Here is a 22,257-nt window from a genome sequence, read left to right as displayed (position 1 = left end):
ATTGCTTAAAGCTCCCTAATTGGCTACATAGAGTAATTTGCTATTCAGAAACACAGTATTATTGTAGATAATATATACTGTATTTTTGTTTACATTTCTTATAACAGTTTTAATATTTGCAATAAGTAAAGCATTATTAATGAACAAAAAAATGTAAACTATTGATTATTTCAGCAATATGTTTGCTGTATGGTGTGTATTTTTGTTAATCTATATGCCTTAAAGGAGCACTCCACCCCTAGACATCTTATCTCCTATCCAAAAGATAGGGAATAAGATGTTTGATGGCTGGGGTCCGGCCACTGGGACCCCCTGTGATCTCTGTCTCGGAACCCCGTCGTTCTGAACATTATGTTCAGAAAGCTGGGTTCGAGTGGCTGTGGCGTCACGCCACGCCCCCTAATGACATCACATCATGACCCTTCATTCATGTGCCAGCACGGAGATCGCGGGGGGTCCCAACGGCTGGATAGGAGATAAGATGTTTAGGAATGGAGTACTCCTTTAACATAATACATTGTTCTTAGGACAAATCCCTATGTATTGTCACACGTTTTGCTGCTGCTTATTAACCCATTATAGTTAATTGATAACGAAATCAGCTGTGTATTTAGCTACCCATTTACTTCAGTGGGTAGGAAAATACACAGCAGCAGTGACCCTACCATTAATTGGACTGTGGCATATGATTACAGTTAGAGCAAAAATGGATCCTTTTACTCAAATTCTAAAAGCCTCTTCACCAAAAATATTACAAAATAAAAAACTACATATTTCTGACTTTGGAAAGCTAGTGGGTTGTCTTGGATCTACTGTATACTGCTGAAGCTTGGTGGGAACCCCTCCTAGAGCTTTAATGGTAAAACTTGGTGGCTAACCATAACTTTTTAATTATTACCTATCTTTTCCAAAAATATATAGAGAAAACCAAAACAAATTTAACAGCTTGACAAATAAGTATAAAGAATAACACTCTGTTCTTGGAACAGCAATAGATCTGCTTTGATAAACTTGAAAGATCCCATTGACTAAAAAAGGGTCTGTCAGGATTAGTGTTGAGCGGCATAGGCCATATTCGAATTTGCGAATATTCGCGAATATATGGACGAATATTCGTCATATATTCGCATATTCGTTATATTCTCGTTTTATTTTCGCATATGCGAAAATTAACATATGTGAATATTAACATATACAAAATTAGCATACGCAAAAATTCGCATATGCGAAAATTAGCATATGCTAATTTTCGCATATGCAAATTTTTACACGCCAGTCTCACACAGTAGTATTACAGCCTTCTTTACACCACACAAGCTGGAAGCAGAGAGGGGTGATCACTGTGATGTGTACTGTGAAAAAAAAAAAAACAAAAAAAAAAAACGAATATTCGTAATTACGAATATATAGCGCTATATTCGCGAATTCGCGAATATGCGATATTCGCGAATAATATTCGAATTGCGAATATTCGTGAGCAACACTAGTCAGGATTCCTATTGTCTTTGAAGGGCAGAGCAACACAGCATACTACCCTGTTATAGCCAAAACTTGACATAAGAGAGCCTATTGTTAGACTAAGTAGAGGCTAACAGGTTTACATTTTTTGGAATGATTTATGTAACTGCCAAGAGGCTAATAATGTAAAGTTTTTTGTTTTGGAATCAGCTGCTTTGCATACTTTTAAATGAAAATAATTTCTGCTGCTATAAAATTCATAAGCTTGTTTGGAATACATATTCCTCCTGGATTAAACCTACTTCTGAACTGCTGACTAATGCCACAGTAATATGAATTTCTTTTATTAATCATATTTCAAGCATAAAGATCTTACTTGCCTTCAGAAGTACACACTTGTTTTTTAACCTTCTTGTTGGCTTTTCATTTTTTAAGTGCTGCTTTTAGGATTTTCTGTTGTCTGTTGTACAATCCTTTTACATGTGTTGTAATGGAAAAACCAAAGTGCTGCTCAAATCAAGCTATTCAACATGAAATTCATTCTGACTAACTGGCTTACTATATTTTAACAGCGATCTATTTTTGTTATTGCAGTTGTCTACTCAGGGAGAAGCAAGTCAGGTGATTGGACCTCTTACAGAAGGTCAGCGAAGAAATGTGGCTGTGGTCAATTCACTTTACAGGCTTCATCAATCCATTCAAAAGGTGGTAAGATTTCAGTAAAGGTGAACATATGTTGCTAGAATAGAATAGGTTGACTTTATCCTAATTGATGAATGATTTTTAGTTATTTGCTCAGTTTTATGTAATGGCTATTGATGAATCACATCACAAACCTTCATTATTTTACAGTTCATCATATTGACACCCACCAGTTTTTTTTTTCTCTACTTAACAGGCTGGGCACTAACCTGTTGAGTGGGTCGAAGAGGTGGTCATCCTGTTAGTTGTATTTAAGAATATAAAACTTTTATGCTGAATTATTGGAATAGTTAAAGACTACCTGTCATGTGCTTGATAAATTTTTTTTATCCTCCCAGTTCACTCCCCCCATCATGATTACCCACTCCTGCCTGTATTTGTAATATTTTTTAGTTTTGAAGCCCTGCTGGGGAGAACTTCTGCCCCCTTTCTGCTATGCTGCCAAGAGCAGGTCAGTGTGTGATTGGCTGAGGACCCAACACCACTCCTGCTCAGCTCTATACACTAGAGGAAAGGGAGCAGAAATAGTAAGCACAATATTCGGCACTATGCACTGAAGGCATCATTACTCTACAGTCTAGCTTAGCTCAAAGGGAGCTGAAATATTCAGCTCTATACACTGTTCTGAGCTAAGGTCCTGACTGCATTTCTTGACTTTTGTATCTGCCAGGCTGCTGCAGGAGACAATCCTACAGCTGACTGCAGGCATGACTAAAAGGAAGACCCCTGGTTGCCAAACTTTTAGGGGTTAATTTAACACATAATGTTACAAAATCGTATTAAGAAATGTTTTAGCAAGGTAATTTAATTAGGCTAATCTATAACATATCATTTTTTTTTTTTTTTTTTACTAATGTACAATTTAATGAAGAAATAAATGGCTGGAACATGGTATTCCTATCCATGCACCCTTTTTTATTCTGTTACAGTGTTCATGTGTCCTTTAACCTCTTAAGGACAAAGCGTTTTTCAGTTTTGGCACTTTGTTTTTTTTTCTCCTTGCCTTTTAAAAATCATAACCCTTTCAATTTTGCACCTAAATATCCATATGAGGGCTTATTTTTTGTGCCACCAATTCTACTTTGTAATGACATCAGTCATTTTACCCAAAAATCTACGGCGAAACGGGAAAAAAATAATTGTGCAACAAAATAGAAGATAAAACACAATTTTGTAAATTTTGGGGGCTTCCGTTTCTATGCAGTAAATGCTTCGGTAAAAATGACACCTTATCTTTATTCTGTAGGTCCATATGATTAAAATGATACCCTACTTATGTAGGTTTGATTTTGTCGTACTTTTGGAAAAAATAATAACTACATGTACGAAAATTAATACATTAAAAATTGTCCTCTTCTGACCCCTATAACTTTATTTTTTCACGTACGGGGCATTATGAGGGCTCATTTTTTGCGCCATGATCTGACGTTTTAATCGGTACCATTTTTACTTTGATCTGACTTTTTGATCTCTTTTTATTCCTTTTTTATGGTATAAAAAGTGACCAAAAATACACTATTACGAATTTGGAATATTTTTGCGCATACGCCATTGTTGACCGTGCGGTTTATTTAATGATATATTTTTATAGTTCGGACATTTACGCATGCGGCAATACCACATATGTTTATTTTTATTATGTTTATATATTTTGTGTGGAATTTGGGAAAAGGGGGGGGTTTAATAAGGAAGGGGTTAATGTGTGTTTTTTTTATTTTATTTTTTTACAATTTTTGTCCCCTTAGGGGACTTTTAGGAGGAATAATTTGATTCCTCATACAGATCAATGGGGTTCCATAGAACCCCATTGATCTGTGTGCTCTGCGCTCGATTGATAAAGCCTGGTCCTGCCATGCTTTATTATTCTGAGCGCCGGAGCCGGCACAGGAGCAGAGGTAAGCCCTCCGGCTACCTCTATTGTGGTCGAGCCCCCCACCCGCAATCGCGCTGCGGGAGGGCCATCAACCCCACTGGACCACCAGGAATTGGATAAAGGCACCTTTAGACGCCCCTGTCAGCTTTTACAGCGGCGATCTAAAGGGTTAATAGCCGGCCGCAGCGATCGCCACATGTCGGCTATTAACGACACGGGAGCCCGTGTCATACCGAGTTAATTGCACATGGACAAGCATAGACGTCCATGGTCGTTAACGGGTTAATCTCCTGCACAGCACTCTGGCTCTCCTCATTCACCGCTTCGTACGGTGGTTGACACAGCTACCTATGACTTTTTAAGTGGGAGTACTTGCACAATTGGTGGCTGACTAAATACTTTTTGCCCCATTGTACATCTATATTACTGAATTGATCACGTATAAAGCATTTATGTTTATTTCACTGGTGACTTCATAGAAACCCTTTTGACCTGTAAATGTGAGGTACATACATCTATATCTGTCCTCTGCACTGTTCATTTAAAAAAAAAGCCTTGTTGAAATTCTTTCTCTTTTCTTCGTTTGTTCTTTTATTGTTCATGCAAGAATAAGTAAATAGGAAAATATGCTCAAATAGTTTTTAGATTATAATTTCTTTGTTAATCTGGTTTGCGACATTGAAATGATTGTGGTCAGCTCATCCCATTTACAGTATACATTGGAATCCTGTTTTCGGCGGGGCAGATATTAGCCTTAATTGTGGCGTTCAGCTTAAAGTATTAATTAACTCTGGAATCGGGAGTGTGGTGTGAATTTATTTTAGGATCCAACCTGGTTTGGTTTGTTAGAAAATGCACAGATTAGGAGAGACATCTGGTCAGTAAACACTATAGAGTTAAAGGGGTACTCCGCCCCTAGACATCTTATCCCCTACAGAGCGAACTTCGTTTCCTGCCTGATGACAATGCGTCGCTGATGTCACGGCCGTGTCCCCCGTAATGCAAGTCTATGGGAGGGGGTGTGATGACCACCTCTCTCCCTCCCATAGACTTGCATTGAGGGGGTGTGGCTGTGATGTCACAAGCCTCCGATGCTGCAGCCGGTGTTGTGAACGAACACCGGGTGCTGCAGGGAGATCTCGGGGGGGGGATGTCTAGGGGCGGAGTACCCCTTTAAGTCGTAGTCAGGAAGGAAATAAATACAAAAAGAGACCAATGGGTGTAAAAGTTTATTCTTCCTGCAGGGATTTCTACTGAGATTAGTACTGTTACCATATTTACTAACGGTTTTAGGTTCTGGTACTGTATATATGTAATATTTGATATTATGTATCATTCTTAGTTCATAATACAATGCAGATGGTGGTGGAGTGCTATTTCACTTTTGCTTTTAGGCAGCTGAAAGCCTAGGTTCACCCCTGCCTGTGTTAAGACATTAAAGGGGTACTCCGGTGGGAAAAAAAATGTTTTAAATCAACTGGTGCCAGAAAGTTAAACAGATTTGTAAATTACTTCTATTAAAAAAATCTTTACCCTTCCAGTACTTTTTAGCAGCTGTACCCCTTTAATATAGTTTATAGTGTATTTCTTAGTGTGTAACCATGATTGATTGAGAAACCTAATGTGTGGTTCTGAAAATGTTTCTTTCAATTAGACGTTATTATAGTTGTGACCATTTTTTTCACAAAGATTGCTGCTAAGCTTTTTATTATAGAAATTTGTGTTCACTTTACAGTGGTATAAATACATATTAGATGAATTGCAATAAATTGCAAAGTCATTCTTTGCCAAGAAAAATAATTTTATCCTTTCTTGCAAAAGAACATGCATGTACGGCCTGGAAGCAGCTGCATTCCCGCAACAGGCATTACACCTGCATTCTGTATAAGGAACTGTCACAGCGTGTGAAAATTCACTAAGCTTGACTGTGCTGCACAGCATAGCATTCCTGAAGCCTGAAGGAGATTGCCCCTATTGATCTGTCACAGATTAATAGGTTTCAAATGTGAGATGGGAACTTTGTCTTCTCCTCCCCTCCATCTCCATGCTTTATTCAGGGAAATGATCATAGGAGGAGAGGGCCGCTTTGTAGAGGCCCACCACAGCTGTCAGGATAGAAGCTGTGCTCTGATCCTAACAGTAAACCTTATAGATGCTGTGTTAAGTGTGACCACAGAATCTATAAGTGTGACAGAGGGAGAGGTGCTTCTCATCGCTGCTCCGCAAACCAGTCAAAGGGCACCGATGGTAGACATGGCAACTGGAGGTCTGACAATAGCCTCTATTGTCATGGCTATGGAAGCTGATCAGGCTCTGCCTGAGACAGATCCAAGGAAAATGAACGGATATCCGGCTCAGGTCAGGATAAAATCCAAACTTTAATGAAAAATAATTAAAACCTTACAGTTACGGCATGTAGAAAAAAACAAAACCAAGGGTAAAAACACAAACGAAACGCCATCAACGTTTCTTTTGTGTTTTTACTCTTGGTTTTGTTTTTTCTACACTCCTTACCTGTATGGTTTTAATTATCTTTCATTAAAGTTTGGATTTTATCCTGATTTGGAAGACGGATATCCGTTCATTTTTCTTGGATCCTACCTCACCTGGGGACTCTGCTCTAGTGTTTCCTTCCGTGCTTCCAATACGAGCTACATGCTGCTACTGCTAATCTGATTGATCCATGTTGGAGCGATGAGCTGATCAAACTTTCTTTAACTATATATATCTGCCTGAGACAGTCTAATCTGCTGTACTATGCCTGTCACTGTAACTCTAACAGACATGTGAATAATACAGTGCAGTGTAACATAATTGTGATCAGTAATAAAAATGTGTAAAAAAAAATAAATTTTATGAACCCTTTAATTTAAGGGGTACTTCGGTGGAAATGTTATTTTATTTTTTAAATCAACTGGTGCCAGAAAGTTAAACAGATTTGTAAATTACTTCTATTAAAAAATCTTAATCTGTCAAGTACTTATTAGCTGCTGAATACTACAGAGGAAATCTTTTCTTTTTGGAACACAGAGCTTTCTGCTGACATGATGAGCACAGTGCTCTCTGCTGACATCTCTGTCCATTTTAGGAACTGTCCAGAGCAGCATATGTTTGCTATGGGGATTTTATCCTACTCTGGACAGTTCTTAAAATGGACAGAGATGTCATCAGAGAGCACTGTGTTCCAAAAAGAAAATAATTTCCTCTGTAGTATTCAGCAGCTAATAAGTACTGGAAGGATTAAGATTTTTTTATAGAAGTAATTTGCAAATCTGTTTAAAGGGGTATTCCAGGAAAAAACTTTTTTTTTTATATCAACTGGCTCCAGAAAGTTAAACAGATTTGTAAATTACTTCTATTAAAAAATCCTAATCCTTCCAATAATTATCAGCTGCTGAAGTTGAGTTGTTGTTTTCTGTCTGGCAACAGTGCTCTCTGCTGACATCTCTGCTTGTCTCGGGAACTGCATAGAGTAGAAGAGGTTTGCTATGGGGATTTGCTTCTAAACTGGGCGGTTCCCGAGACACGTGTCACCAGAGAGCACTTAGACAGAAAAGAACAACTCAACTTCAGCAGCTCATCAGTACTGAAAGGATTAAGGTTTTTTAATAGAAGTAATTTACAAATTTGTTTTACTTTCTGGAACCAGTTGATATATAAAAAAAAAGTTTTGTATGGCAGAACTGTATGGCAAAACTAAAAAAATAAAATCATTTATGTGGGGAAATTGAAAAGAAAACCACAGTTTTGGAAATTCAGGAGGGTTTCGTTTCCATGCTGTACATGCTAATGATATGTTTTCTTTATTTTGTGGGTCAATGCGATAACAAATTTACCCATGTTTAAATACTTTTCTTTTATTGTGCTGCTTTAAAAAAAAAATTAATTATAGCTTTTGTATTTTTCCATATGCAGGGCTGTATGAGGGCTCATTTTTTGCGCCATGATCTGTAGATTTTATCTAAGGGGTTAATGGCAGACATCAGCACAATCGCTGATATCCGCCATTATCGGCGTGTCACCTGCCATTCATAAAGCAAACACGACTCCTGTGCTCGCTTCATATACAGGACGTAAATGTACATCCTGGTGCGTTAAATACCAGGGCATCAGGACGTACATTTACGTCCTATGTCCATAAGGGGGTAAAGGAAAGGATGCAGGGATTTTTTTTATTTTAGCACTTTCGTTTTTCTTCTTATAGCCATAACGCTTTTAATTTTCCACTTACAGACCCATGAGTTTTTGTTTTTGCACCACCAATTTTATACGTACATCACTCATGTAACCACCAAATCTACAGTGAAACAAAAAAATATATGTCGAAAATGTCGAAATTGCAAAAAAAAACAAACAAACAACAAAAAACTGTTTTGTAACTTTTGGAGGATTCAGTTCCTACGCAATGCACTTTTATCTTTATTCTGTAGGTCCATATGATTACGACGATTTATATAGGTTTTATTTAGTTTTACTTCTTTTAACCCTTTAATAATGCAGGGCGTACATGTATGCCTTGTGCCTGTATGCCTTATACTTAGAAAAACACAGTTTTATAATTGCTCCAGCAGTCATGCAACAGTCGGAGAGGCAGAGCCTGGAGTCCGCTCTGCTCCGGGCCGCACCGCCTCTCTCTGCTTATGTAGCACAGCTGAATAGCATACAGGGTTTGCCGGCCTGTGGCGTCCCCATGTAGCTCTCCTGCGTGTGCATCGGCTGTCAATCAGCTGCGTGACGTAAGCAAAGACAAGCAGTGCGGCCCAGAGCAGAGCGGACTCCAGACTCTGCCTCTCTGACTGTTGCCTGACTGCCGGAGCAATTATAAAACTGCGTTTTTGTAAGTATAAAACAGCCGAATTTAATGATAAATATATACCAAGAATATGCTTGTGAAGCCCTAGTGCACTGTGTGTGCAGCTTCACAAGCATATTCTTGTTGACAGTTGCACTTTAAGGTGTTAAAAAATGATTACTTTTTGTAAGAAGATTTGTATGCTTAAAATTGCCCTTTTCTGACCTGAAGTTTTTATCACCATTTTTGTTTTAATGGAACTTTTTGATCACTATTGATAATATTTTTTTTTTTTTTTTGGTATATGAAGTGACCAAAAATATGCAATTCTGGATTTTTTTTTACATATACACTATTAACTGTGTGGTTTATTTAACATTATGTTTTAATAGTTTGGACATTTACATACATGGCAATACCACATGTGTTTTTGTTTATTTCTTTTTACATTATTTTATTTTTAAAAATTAAAAAGGGGTGTAATTCAAATTTGTATTAAGGAAGGGGCTTATTAACATTTATTAACATTTTTTCTTTACCTTTTATTCACTATTTTGTTCACATAGGGCACTATTACATGCAATCTTTTAATTGCGTGCACTAAACAATGCTGTGCCGTAGCATTTTAGACATCCCAATTAACTTTGATTGTGGTGTCTAAAGAGTTAATGCTGGACATTACCCTGATCGGTGATGGCTTGCATTAGCACCAGGTCTTGGTTGCTTATAGCAGCTGATACCATACCGCTATGACGTACGCACAGCTCCTGAGTGCGCTTCATAGCACGGGGGCAGTCGTAGGGGCATACATGTATGCCATGTGTCCTTAAAGTGTTAGAGATGGGAAAAATAGATAAACAATATATAAGTGAATATACAAAATTATAAATACCCCAAAATAATACTCCTTAAAAGTGTCAACTCATCCCATAATAAGAGTCCTCACACAATTGTGTCGTTAAAAAAAATACTGCTCTCAAAATATGTCGATGCACAAAAATATATATATATATATATATTTTTTTTACAAAAAGTACATTTTGCAGTGTAAATTTAAGGCTGGGTTCACATATGTCTGGCATCCGTCTCAGCCTAAACTCTCTGCAACTGATGCCACAACTGAACATCAGCGCATGAGTTGTTTAAGATCCGACATTTATTATTGTGAATGCCGGAATGCCGGAAAGAGAAACGCTGCAAGATGCTTCCCCCTGTCTGACACCAATGCCTTGTGTTCGACTGTCTGGCTTTCAGCTTGAGATGCCGGATGAATGTGAATTGTCCCATTCAAATGAAGTTTCCCTCCAGTGCTTTTTCTACAGTGTTGGAGAGACAACAGCAGCAGACGCTCTACATATGTGAAGGGGGGCCTCATAAACCATTATAAAAAGTCTATAAATTAATTATCACCATAATAGTAGTGGCCTGCAGAAAAAATACCATGGCATTTAAACCACATGAATATCGTAAGGAATTATTAAAATTGTTAATACTGCCTCCATAAATATGTAGGAAAAAGTGATCAAAACCACTTTACTTACAAAAAACTTTTTTTTTTTTAACAAAATAGTTTTTACAGTATAAATGTAATAAACCATAAAAAGGTATAAATTTGATATTGCTGTAATCTTATCAATCTGCAGAGTAAAGTTAACATAACATTTATATCACATGAAGAACAGCGTAAAAAATTAATTATTAAAAAACGCCAGAATAGATTTTTTTTTACAATTTACCACCTCGTAAAAAGTAGGGTAAAAAACCCTCAGGGTGTCACTTGTACCTCAGATTGATAACATTGAAATCATCAATTTTAGAGAGATGAATATTTCGATTTGTCACAAACTTCTCGGCTCGGCAGTTGCTGACTTTAGCCTGCATAAATTAGTTCATCTTTCAGGTGCACCGGTGGGCTGGAGACTCTCTCCTAGGACTGTATCCACCTTTTCCAGCCCACCGGAGCACCTGAAAGCTGAACTCATTTATGCAGGCTAAAGTCAGCAACCGCCGAGCCAAGAAGTCCGTGATGACTCGAATCACTGTAAGTTCGCTCATCTCTAGTTAATTTGTCTCTAAAAAATCTTTTGGCACCCAAAAGCCTCTGCAGTTTGATATGATGACAAAAAAATATCACACCCCCTCCCGTAGGCTTGCATTGAGGGGCGGAGCGTGACATCACACGGGGGCGTGACATCACACGCCGCCGGCCCTGCGGTCGACTGTAATCAGTGCCGTAGCGAACACGCTCCGGGGACTGATTACAAATGGGGTGCCGAGTGCATGATCACGGGACTCCCGCGATCAGGCATCTTATCCCCTATCCTTTGGATAGGGGATAAGATGTGTAAGCACCGGAGTACCCCTTTAAGCTCAAAACAGGCCAAGGCGTGAAGGTGTTAAATGGGTACTCCGGCCCTAAGACATCTTATCCCATAAGATGTCTGGCCACAGGGGTCCCGCCACTGGGGACCCCTGCAATCTTGCATTCAGTATGTGTGGTGGGTTGAATCTTGCATCATTATGTGTGGTGGGTTGAATCTTGCATTCAGTATGTGTGGTGGGTTGAGCTTCTGATTGTCATATATTTTGCTTTAAACTTCATTTCCCAGCAGTCATTAGTGCAGATGCTTGTTCCTTTGCGGCATCGAGAATCTTATTTTCATAATCGTAATGCTATCCCTTTGCGGGACTCCCGCAATCAGGCATCTTATCCCCTATCCTTTGAATAGGGGATAAGATGTGTAAGCACCGGAGTACCCCTTTAAGCTCAAAACAGGCCAAGGCGTGAAGGTGTTAAATGGGTATTCCGGCCCTAAGACATCTTATCCCATAAGATGTCTGGCCACAGGGGTCCTGCCACTGGGGACCCCTGCAATCTTGCATTCAGTATGTGTGGTGGGTTGAATCTTGCATTCAGTATGTGTGGTGGGTTGAATCTTGCATCATTATGTGTGGTGGGTTGAATCTTGCATTCAGTATGTGTGGTGGGTTGAATCTTGCATCATTATGTGTGGTGGGTTGAATCTTGCATTCAGTATGTGTGGTGGGTTGAGCTCCTGATTGTCATATATTTTGCTTTAAACTTCATTTCCCAGCAGTCATTAGTGCAGATGCTTGTTCCTTTGTGGCATCGAGAATCTTATTTTCATAATCGTAATGCTATCCCTTTTTCCAACTCCTAACACAGCATTCAGTGTTATTATAGTGAATAATATCATTTTTCCTCCTTTGCTGCAAAGTGAATAAAGTGTTACAGACTGTAATATAAACTGCTATAGCAGATTATAATGTATAGTTACCTTATCTTGGACAGCAAAACAGTCAGGCAAGCAGCCTTCCTCATACATCAAGTATAAGTGAACTTTATGAAATGTAGAAACTGTATACTGCAGTGTATTTGGTATTTATTCAGTGTCTGTGCTGCGATGCAGACTGTCACTGTGACCGTAGTATGGCTGGAAGGCCAATCCGGGATGGCTCTTACTGGGAATGGTCAAGTGTAGGGTGGGGGCCATTCCCCACAATCCAGGCCATCTTTTTGCTGGCCTTAAAGCTAGGCTGCCTCACCAGCTGAGGGGGATTTGCTAGTTGCAGCTCACACTGCCCGAGAGAGCTGTGTGTGGAGTTCTTCCCTGAGAGTTTGGAAGCTGGTCAGCAGACTGCCTGGAGGCTTGGAAAAGACTTGCTTGATGCCCCATGGCATGGACTCCGGTGTGGACAAACACCTAAGGAGTACAGGTGGACTTCTGTAACGTTTTCCTTTGTTCTGCATTTAAAGACTGTCTGCTGTGTGAATGAAACACTGATCTTTGAGTTGAAAAGTCCTGTTTCCATGCCTCTATACTGCAACCGCACCCGTCTGCGAGAGCTAGTAATCACATATATATATATATATATATATATATATATACACACATATACAGTGGGGCAAAAAGGTATTTAGTCAGCCACCAATTGTGCAAGTTCTCCCACTTAAAAAGATGGGAGAGGCCTGTAATTTTCATCATGGGTATACCTCAAATATGAGAGACATAATGAGAGACATTGTCTGATTTTTTTAAAGAATTTATTTGCAAATTATGGTGGAAAAGAAGTATTTGGTCATTAACAAAAGTTAATCTCAATACTTTGTTATATACCCATTGTTGGCAATGACAGAGGTCAAATGTTTTCTGTAAATCTTCACAAGGTTTTCACACACTGTTGCTGGTATTTTAGCTCATTTCTCCATGCAGATCTCTAGAGCAGTGATGTTTTGGGGCTATCGCTGGGCAACACTGACTTTCAACTCCCTCCAAAGGTTTTCAATGGGTTGAGATCTGGAGACTGGCTAGGCCACTCAAGGATCTTGAAAGGCTTCTTACGAAGCCACTCCTTCAGTGCCCGGGCGGTGTGTTTGGGATCATTGTCATTCTGAAAGACCCAGCCACGTTTCATCTTCAGTGCCCTTGCTGATGGAAGAAGGTTTTCACTCAAAATCTCACTATACATGGTTCCATTCATTCTTCCCTTTACATGGATCAGTCATCCTGGTCCCTTAGCAGAAAACCAGCCCTAAAGCATGATGTTTCCACCCCCATGCTTCACAGTAGGTATGGTGTTCTTTGGATGCAACTCAGCATTCTTTCTCCTCCAAACACAACGAGTTGAGTTTTTACCAAAAAGTTCTACTTTGGTTTCATCTGACCATATGACATTCTACCAGTACTCTTCTGGAGATTCCAAATGCTCTCTAGCAAACTTCAGATGGGCCCAGACATGTACTGGCTTAAGCCGGGGGACACGTCTGGCACTAAATGATTTGAGTCCCTGGTGGTGTAGTGTGCTACTGATGGTAGCATTTGTTACCTTGGTCCCAGCTCTCTGCAGGTCATTCAGAAAGCAGGGCAGAACACGTTTGGGTGAGGTGGATGTGAACATGAGATCACTGCCTGTCATCTCTGTCTTGCTAATACCTGGCCGGCCTGTATCTTTAACTGTTTGTTCATGCTTGATACAATGAATGTACAGTTGTCAGTTTTTTTTTAATGGTTTTATTAGTTAGTAAAATTGCTATTTTTTTCTAGCAGTATTGCATCTATGGACCTTTGTTGTGTAGCATTAATTCTGTTACTTTCTATCTATCTATTGCATATTGCTTCAATCCTAAACATAAACGTCAGCTTTTTATTATATACCATCTCTGGCAATGTGCACTAGGGGGGAGATTTATCAAAACCTGTGTAGAGGAAAAGTTGACCAGTTGCCTACAGCAACCAATCAGATTGCTTCTTTCAGTTTTTAGAGGCCTGTTTGAAATGAAAGAAGCAATTTGATTGGTTGCTATGGATCTGACCATGCCCATTTAACTTTTTTTTAACATTTAGCCCATTTAGACAAGACAACTTTGATTGCGACGTCTAAAGTGTTAATGGCGGACATTGGCCCATTCAGCGATATTATTGAGCATAAGTTGTGGGTCCAGTTTTCTGCTGGGATCAACCCGATATGAAGCATACATAATACATACATAAACCAGGTACAGAACGTACATTTACAGCCTTTATCCTCCAGAGGTTAGTTATGTCTTCTGTTTTTATGGGGGGGGGGGGGGGGGGAGCATGGTTGATTTTTGTCTAAAGGGCAACAATACAATGAATTATGATACTACTTTGGTTTGTGTGTATTTGATTTAGTAAGTTTTGTGGCTTTATGTTGGATTTCTTGCCTTTGCATAGTATAGTCTTTTTTTTATATAGGTGTTGTGTTCACATGGTGTGTTTTTCGTGTGTTTGATGTGTTCACCAACTCGAAATCCCTCTTTTCCCATCGCCATGAAAGCACCACCTGAGAGACGGACTCCGCCCCTAGGGACAGGAAACCTTGGAGAATAAAAGGAAATCCCCTCCTCTACATCCTCAGCGGTTTCCTGTCCCTATGGGAAGCCTGGAGGAGCCCCAGTCTCAGGGGGGCTTTAGTAATGTCTGAGGGATTTATTTATGCTGGGCCCCTCGGTGTAGGTGGTGAAGAATCCCTTATGATCCCTGGTTGGGGATCCTAGCTGCGCTCACAGTCTATCCTGAGGTTTTAAATCTACCGCCCTCCCCCCACTCTCCTCCGTCGGCAGCCCGGGGTTAACTTACAAATTTATTGTGTCCGCCGTCGCTGGTTTGCGGGTGGGTTGCTGAGGGCTGCTGGCGGAGGATCCCGGCGTCTGAGTGCAGTCACGTGGACGACTGTGGATAGCTGCGGCAAGCATAGGAGGCGGGGATTAGCCCCGTCACTGCCGGCAAGTGACGATGCAAGAGGAAGCTGGAGGTCAAAAGGGGGCGGATGCGATGTCACACGTCGGGCCTCTGATTCGTCGGGCGGCAGATTTAAAAGGAGACTATTTTTTCTGCCATTCTTCCTCCTGTGGTGAGCTGGCCAGCCATTCATACCTGTCCAGCATTGGAGTGGGGGATTTTTTTCCTGGCTTCCAGCATGAGTACCAGCGGTGACAACCCAAGGCGTACTCCATCTGACTCATCTGCAAAGACGCCATCTTCGGTACCGGCGGTTTCTGAGTGAGTGTATTCTTTCTATGTTTTCAAGTTTGTTTTTTTTTTTTTTTGCTAAGTTGTGGTCTTTTTGGTTATTTTCAGCATGATGCACCTATGAAATCTTCCACAAAGACAAAATAATTGTGAAAGTAACGTGTAGAGAAATATTACCTCCTGAATATGGAAAAGCTTCATGTCAGTCCTGTATTAATAAGCTGATCACTTCAGAAGTTCCAGCCTTAGTTCTGTCTCTTCTGGCACAAATGCAGGATCTTATTAGAAAGGAGATCCAGTCATCCGTTCAGAGTTTAACAACAGCGGCCAATCCTGTGGTTACTGATTCCGCACCTATTCCCACTGCTTCTACTGTTATTACTAATCCAGTGGTTTTAAATCACTCTGATTCTGAAGAAGAGGGTATTATTGTGCCAGATGGGTCGGACTCAGGAGAAGAGTCAGAGGAAGACTCCTCAGGGAAAGCATTTTTTTCCCCCTGAGGACACTGACCAATTTGTGAAGGCTGTTCGTTCCGCTCTAAATATGGAAGAGCCCAGGGAACCAAGGTTGGTTCAAGACATTATGTTTGATGGTCTTGATTCTAAAAAAAATATAGGGGATTCCCCATACACAAAATTATTTCAAAAGTTATTCTTAATGGAGATGTCCGGTGCTCACTTTTCTTCTTATGGTATCCGTTCCGGGCTGCAAAAAAAAAGAAAATAAGCTTTCTCTTGCCTGCCTACGCTCCCCCGGTGCTCCGGTACAGGCGTTCGGTCCCCGGGCTGTATTCTTCTTACTTCCTGTTAGCCCGGCATGTCACACGGAGCTTCAGCCTATCACTGGCCGAGGCGGGACATCGCTGCGGCCGGTGATAGGTTGAAGCTCCGTGTGACGTGCCGGGCTAACAGGAAGTAAGAAGAATACAGCTGGTGACCGAACACCTGTACTGAAGCATCGGGGGAGCCTAGGCAGGTAAGAGAACATTTGTTTTCTTTTATTTTTCAGCCCGGAACGGATAAAATAAGAAAAGTGAGCACCGGACATTTCCTTTAACCCCTTAAGGACTCAGCCCATTTTGGCCTTAAGGACTCAGACAATTAAATTTTTACGTTTTCATTTTTTCCTCCTCGCCTTCTAAAAATCATAACTCTTTTATATTTTCATCCACAGACTAGTATGAGGGCTTGTTTTTTGCGCGACCAGTTGTCCTTTGTAATGACATAACTCATTATATCATAAAATGTATGGCGCAACCAAAAAACACTATTTTTGTGGGGAAATTTAAACGAAAAACGCAATTTTGCTAATTTTGGAAGGTTTTGTTTTCACGCCGTACAATTTATGGTAAAAGTGACGTGTGTTCTTTATTCTGAGGGTCAATACGATTAAAATGATACCCATTATTATATACTTTTATATTATTGTTGCGCTTAAAAAAAATCACAAACTTTTTAACCAAATTAGTACGTTTATAATCCCTTTATTTTGATGACCTCTAACTTTTTTATTTTTCCGTATAAGTGGCGGTATGGGGGCTCATTTTTTGCGCCATGATCTGTACTTTTTTTTGATACCACATTTGCATATAAAAAACTTTCAATACATTTTTTATAATTTTTTTTTTTATAAAATGTATTAAAAAAGTAGGAATTTGGGACTTTTTTTATTTTTTTTCGTTCACGCCGTTCACCGTATGGGATCATTAACATTTTATTTTAATAGTTCGGACATTTACGCACGCGGCGATACCAAATATGTCTATAAAAAATGTTTTTTACGCTTTTTGGGGGTAAAATAGGAAAAAACGGACGTTTTACTTTTTTATTGGGGGAGGGGATTTTTCACTTTTTTTTTTACTTTTACTTTTACATTTTTTTCAAATTTTTTTTACACTTGAATAGTCCCCATAGGGGACTATTCATAGCAATACCATGATTGCTAATACTGATCTGTTCTATGTATAGGACATAGAACAGATCAGTATTATCGGTCATCTCCTGCTCTGGTCTGCTCGATCACAGACCAGAGCAGGAGATGCCGGGAGCCGCACGGAGGAAGGAGAGGGGACCTCCGTGCGGCGTTATGAATGATCGGATCCCCGCAGCAGCGCTGCGGGCGATCCGATCGTTCATTTAAATCGCGAACCGCCGCAGATGCCGGGATCTGTATTGATCCCGGCACCTGAGGGGTTAATGGCGGACGCCCGCGAGATCGCGGGCGTCGGCCATTGCCGGCAGGTCCCTGGCTTGCGATTAGCAGCCGGGATCAGCCGCGCATGACACGGGCATCGCTCCGATGCCCGCGGTTATGCTTAGGACGTAAATGTACGTCCTGGTGCGTTAAGTACCACCTCACCAGGACGTACATTTACGTCCTGCGTCCTTAAGGGGTTAAAGAATGGGAGAACCCTGACTAAAATACTTTTTTGCCTAAGGTTTTAAAAAGAAAATATCTATTTGCTGACACTGAAACTAAAACCTGGGATCACCCACCAAAAATTGGTGTCTATTTCTAAAATCTCTAGGAAGGGATTGCTTCCCTTTGAAGACCTTGGGACCCTTAAGGATCCAATGGATAAGAGAATGGACATGTTTCTTAAAAGAATATGGGAAGCATCAGGGGCAGCCTTGAAACCTAATGTACCTCTGTGGCTAGATCTGTCTTAGTTTGGTTAGATCAGTTAGCCTCTAACATACAAAACAAGGTACCAAGGGAACAGCTCTTAGCCTCCATCCTTACTATCTGTAAGGGGGTAGCCTTCATAGACTGCTTTCACACTACAAAATCCTCAGTTTTTAAAAATCCGTAGGAAGATCCGTGTGAAAATCAGCTGAAAACGGCAGTAACAAAATCCTATACGTCCGTTAGAAAATCCCATTATAGTCTATGGGATTTTCTAATATCCGTATTAATCCGTTATAGTCCGTTATTGATAACGGACATTAGTTTGTTACGGAAGATAGTTACGGAAGAATTAGTTCATGAACGATTTCTTCCGTAACTATCTTCTGTAACAAACTAACGTCCCTTATCCTGTTCTTCTGTTAATGGAAAAAGGGGTTCTAATACAGGTACCGTCAGGTCAGGAGTGTCAGGGATTTTATTCCACACTGTTCCTGGGGAAAAAAAACAACAACACCTTTCGGGTAATTATAAATTTAAAACCTCTAAACAGATTTATAAAATACCAAAAATTCTAAATGGAAACACTAAGATCAACTGTAAACCTGCTTACAAAAAATTGTTTCATGGCCTCACTGAACTTAAAGGATGCCGATTTCCATATACCCATACATCCGGACTTTCAAAAATACCTAAGAATTGCTGTGCACCTAGGCCCCAACCTAATGCATCTTCAGTTTTGTGCCCTTCCCTTTGGGATCTCAGTAGCTCCATGGATCTTCACGAAAGTGATATCAGAGATGGCAGTACACATAAGGGAGGAGGAAGGAATATTCATCCCATACCTGGACGATTTTCTCCTGGTGGCGGACTCAGCTTCAAAGGTACGGTCTCTTGTTTCTCGCACCTTACAAATTCTAGGAAAACTAGGCTGGATAGTGAATTGGGAGAAGTCGTCTCCATCCCAACCCAGCAAAAAAAGTATTTTTGGGCATTATTTTGGTTTCTATACAGGAAAAATCCTTCCTTCCCCAGAATAAAATTGATAAAATTGAAAATTTTGTGGAAGAAGTTATGAGTTCCCCTCAAATTACCATTAGGAAAGGAATGTCTTTATTATGTTTATTTAAAGCCTCATTTCATGCAGTGCCCTGGGCTCAGTTTCATTCCCGCTGCCTTCAGGCCGAGCTTCTAAAAGTTTGGAATGGGTCACCTGTAAATCTTGATAGAAGTTTTATTTTGTCTCCCGAGACTCTGATGTCTCTCCTTTGGTGGCAGGATAGAAAAAACTTATCAAGGGGGTTAGATTGGAGAATTATGCGCCCCACTATTGTTACAACTGATGCTAGTCCTTGGGGTTGGGGAGCTCATGTTGGTGACCAAGATTTTCAGGGGCTCTGGGAATCTTCTTTACGGTGTGAGTCCTCTAATTACAAAGAATTACTGTCAGTCCTTCATGCCCTGCAGACAATTGGGCACAATATCTTTCAGAAAGATGTTAAAATTCTTACAGATAATTCAACTGCTGTGGCCCTTATAAACAGACAGGGTATGACCAAGAGTCCTCATTTAATGTCTCTCTCTTCCCAGGTCCTCTCTTATGCAGAAAAACACCTAGCATCAATATCAGCAGTTCATCTAAAGGGCTCCCTCAACACCAGGGCAGACTATCTGAGCAGACAATGGGGGAGATTTATCAAAGGATTTAGACTGTTTTTTCCTGTCTAAATTTGTCGTACAGAAAGTCGCAGTCTAAATATGTGCGACTTTTCTGCGACTTTTGCTGTAGAGGATTTTTAGAACATGATGCATGCAAGTCTAGTTTAGATGGAAATGCATTGGAAAATGCATTGGTGCTGAATTTATCAAGTGCGACTTTTGTGCGACAAGTCGCATCTGCCCAAAATACACTGAAATGTCAGACCATGTTGGAGCAGGTCTAAATGCAGCTTAAGCTGTAGACCCTGAAGTCTGAGCACAGAATTTATCAAGGGCTGTGAGACCTTTGATAAATTAGGAGCACAATAGACAGGAGACTACCACATACGCTGGTCTATAAGCATACCCAGAATAGACTAGATTAGTAAATGTCCCCCATTGTCTCCATCAGGGAGAATGGCGCCTAAACAATGACATATTCAGATAGATCTGTTTGCCACAAGAGAGAATCGCCAAGTAAACCAGTTTCTCTCCCTGTCTCCCTCAGAGAACCCTACAGCAGTGGATGCACTGTCCCAGCATTGGAAGTGGAGTCTGAGCTATGCCTTCCCTCCACTAGCATTAATACCGCAAGTTCTAAAAATGCTTCGGGAGGACATGGCGAGGGTCATTCTCATAGCTCCGTTCTGGCCCCGCAGGGCATGGTTTTCCTGCCTCCGGGAGATGTCATTAGACCCTTCGGTCTTACCATAACAACCAGATCTTTTGTTTAAGGGTCCTATATTCCATCCAGATACTCACAGTCTGCACCTAACTGCATGGAATTTGAAAGGGTAGTTCTGAGAAACAAAGGTCTTTCTGATTCAGTCATCTCTACATTGCAATCAAGTAGGAAGCCGGTGACCTCAGCAATCTACTTCAAGATCTGGAAGGCTTACTTAAATTTTATAGACCCATCCTTGATGGACTTTAACAAACCCAATATTGCATCAATCCTGGATTTTCTTCAGAAAGGATTAGAAACTGGTCTTAAGTTGGCCACTCTCAAAGTGCAAGTATCATCCCTAGGATCCTTGTTCTCTCAATCTATAGCCACTCATCCATGGATTGTAAGATTTTTTTAAGGCAACCAAAAGGCTCCAAATTCCAAAACTCCCTAAAACTCCTTCTTGGGATTTAACCTTAGTTCTCAATATATTATGTGGTGAACCCTTTGAGACAGTTTCTTCTATTTCCATCAGAAACCTGACTTTGAAGACTGCTCTCCTGGTAGCTGTTACCTCTGCTCGTAGAATAGGTGAAATAGCACATTTTTCCTGCCTTGAGCCATACACTAATATCCTAGATGACAGAATAGTTCTTAGGACTGACCCAGCATTTTTGCCAAAAGTGGTATCTAATTTTCATTTGTCTCAGGAGACAGTTTTACCTTCAGTTTGAAGCAATCCAGCAAATGATAGGGAAAAGTCTTTTCATATGCTGGATGTAAGGAGGTGTGTTCTTTCTTATTTGGAAAGAACAAATTTTAGGTAATCAAATAGACTATTCGTGCAATTCTATGGCCAGAATAAGGGTAATAGTGTTAGAAGTGATACCATAGCTAGATGGATCTGTTTGTCATATGTCTCTTCTGGCCTTTCTCCTCCTGTTGGTCTCAAGGCTCACTCTACCCGTGCAGTTGCATTCTCTTGGGCCGAGAGGAGAGGGGCCTCGATAGACCAAATTTGTAAGGCGGAAACCTGGTCGTCTCCCCACACTTTTTTTCGCCACTATAGGTTGGATGTGGGGAGCTGTTCTGATTTATCCTTTGGTCGTAAGGTTCTCAAAACTGTTATCCCATCCTAATCTTGGTCTCTGGTATTCTCTCAGGTGGTGCTGTCATGGCGATGGGAAAAGCCGGTAATTACTCACCGGTAATTCTGTTTTCACGAGCCATGACAGCACCGCTGCATTCTCACCCTTTTGTCTTTCTAAACTGTGTATCACATGGGTGTTTAGATCACTTGGGTGTAGCAAAAAATAAATAAATATAAAAAATATTATATATTTCCTTGTTCAGTTATTATTGTTTATTGTTATGACTGTTATTACTAACTAAGTAGGAAGGCTCTTCTAGGTCTCTGTAACTCACTGAGGATGGAGAGGAGTGGACTTCCTTTTATTATCCATGGTTTCCTGTCCCTAGGGGTGGAGTCCCTCTCTCAGTTGGTGCTGTCATGGCTCGTGAAAACAGACTTACCGGTGAGTAATTACCGGCTTTCATATCAACAAAAAAGCATTCTGACATCATTCATTTGTGAGGTTGTGTTTCACACTGCCATGAATGAGGCGTGGTATATAAACATCCTCAAAGAGCACATTCTCGCAGTTATCCAGGAGCAATTTGATGATGTACAATGCTTTACCTTCAGGATGAAGCACCATGTCATAAGACAAAAGTAATAACTAAATGGCTTGGTGAACAAAACATTTAAATTTTGGGTCTATGGCCAGGAAACTTTCCAGATCTCAATGCCATTGAGAACCTCTTGTCAGCAAAAATGGGTTGTCATCAGTCAGGATTTGGCCTATAAACTGATATCAGCATACCAGGACAAGTTGCAGGAGAGAGAAAAGGGGGTCAACACTGC

At 40.4% G+C, this 22,257-nt stretch overlaps 1 protein-coding gene across 3 annotated transcripts in view; it reads left to right on the top strand.

Annotated features, from left to right (window-relative positions):
- COG5 (component of oligomeric golgi complex 5) overlaps positions 1-22,257 on the top strand; it is a 405,205-nt gene that overhangs the window by 311,076 nt on the left and 71,872 nt on the right. For 2 of the 3 annotated variants that reach the window (XM_056573590.1, XM_056573588.1), the window contains exon 15: positions 2,053-2,166. In XM_056573590.1, the coding sequence (XP_056429565.1) occupies positions 2,053-2,166 (114 nt within the window). The remainder of the gene's footprint in view (positions 1-2,052; positions 2,167-22,257) is intronic. The other variant, XM_056573589.1, reaches the window with a different exon arrangement.

This window comes from Hyla sarda, chromosome 4 (genome assembly GCF_029499605.1).
Source record: "Hyla sarda isolate aHylSar1 chromosome 4, aHylSar1.hap1, whole genome shotgun sequence".
In the NCBI taxonomy this organism is placed as follows: domain Eukaryota; kingdom Metazoa; phylum Chordata; class Amphibia; order Anura; family Hylidae; genus Hyla; species Hyla sarda.
Note: the sequence above shows the minus strand (reverse complement) of the source record. Positions and strands in the feature narration are given on the sequence as shown.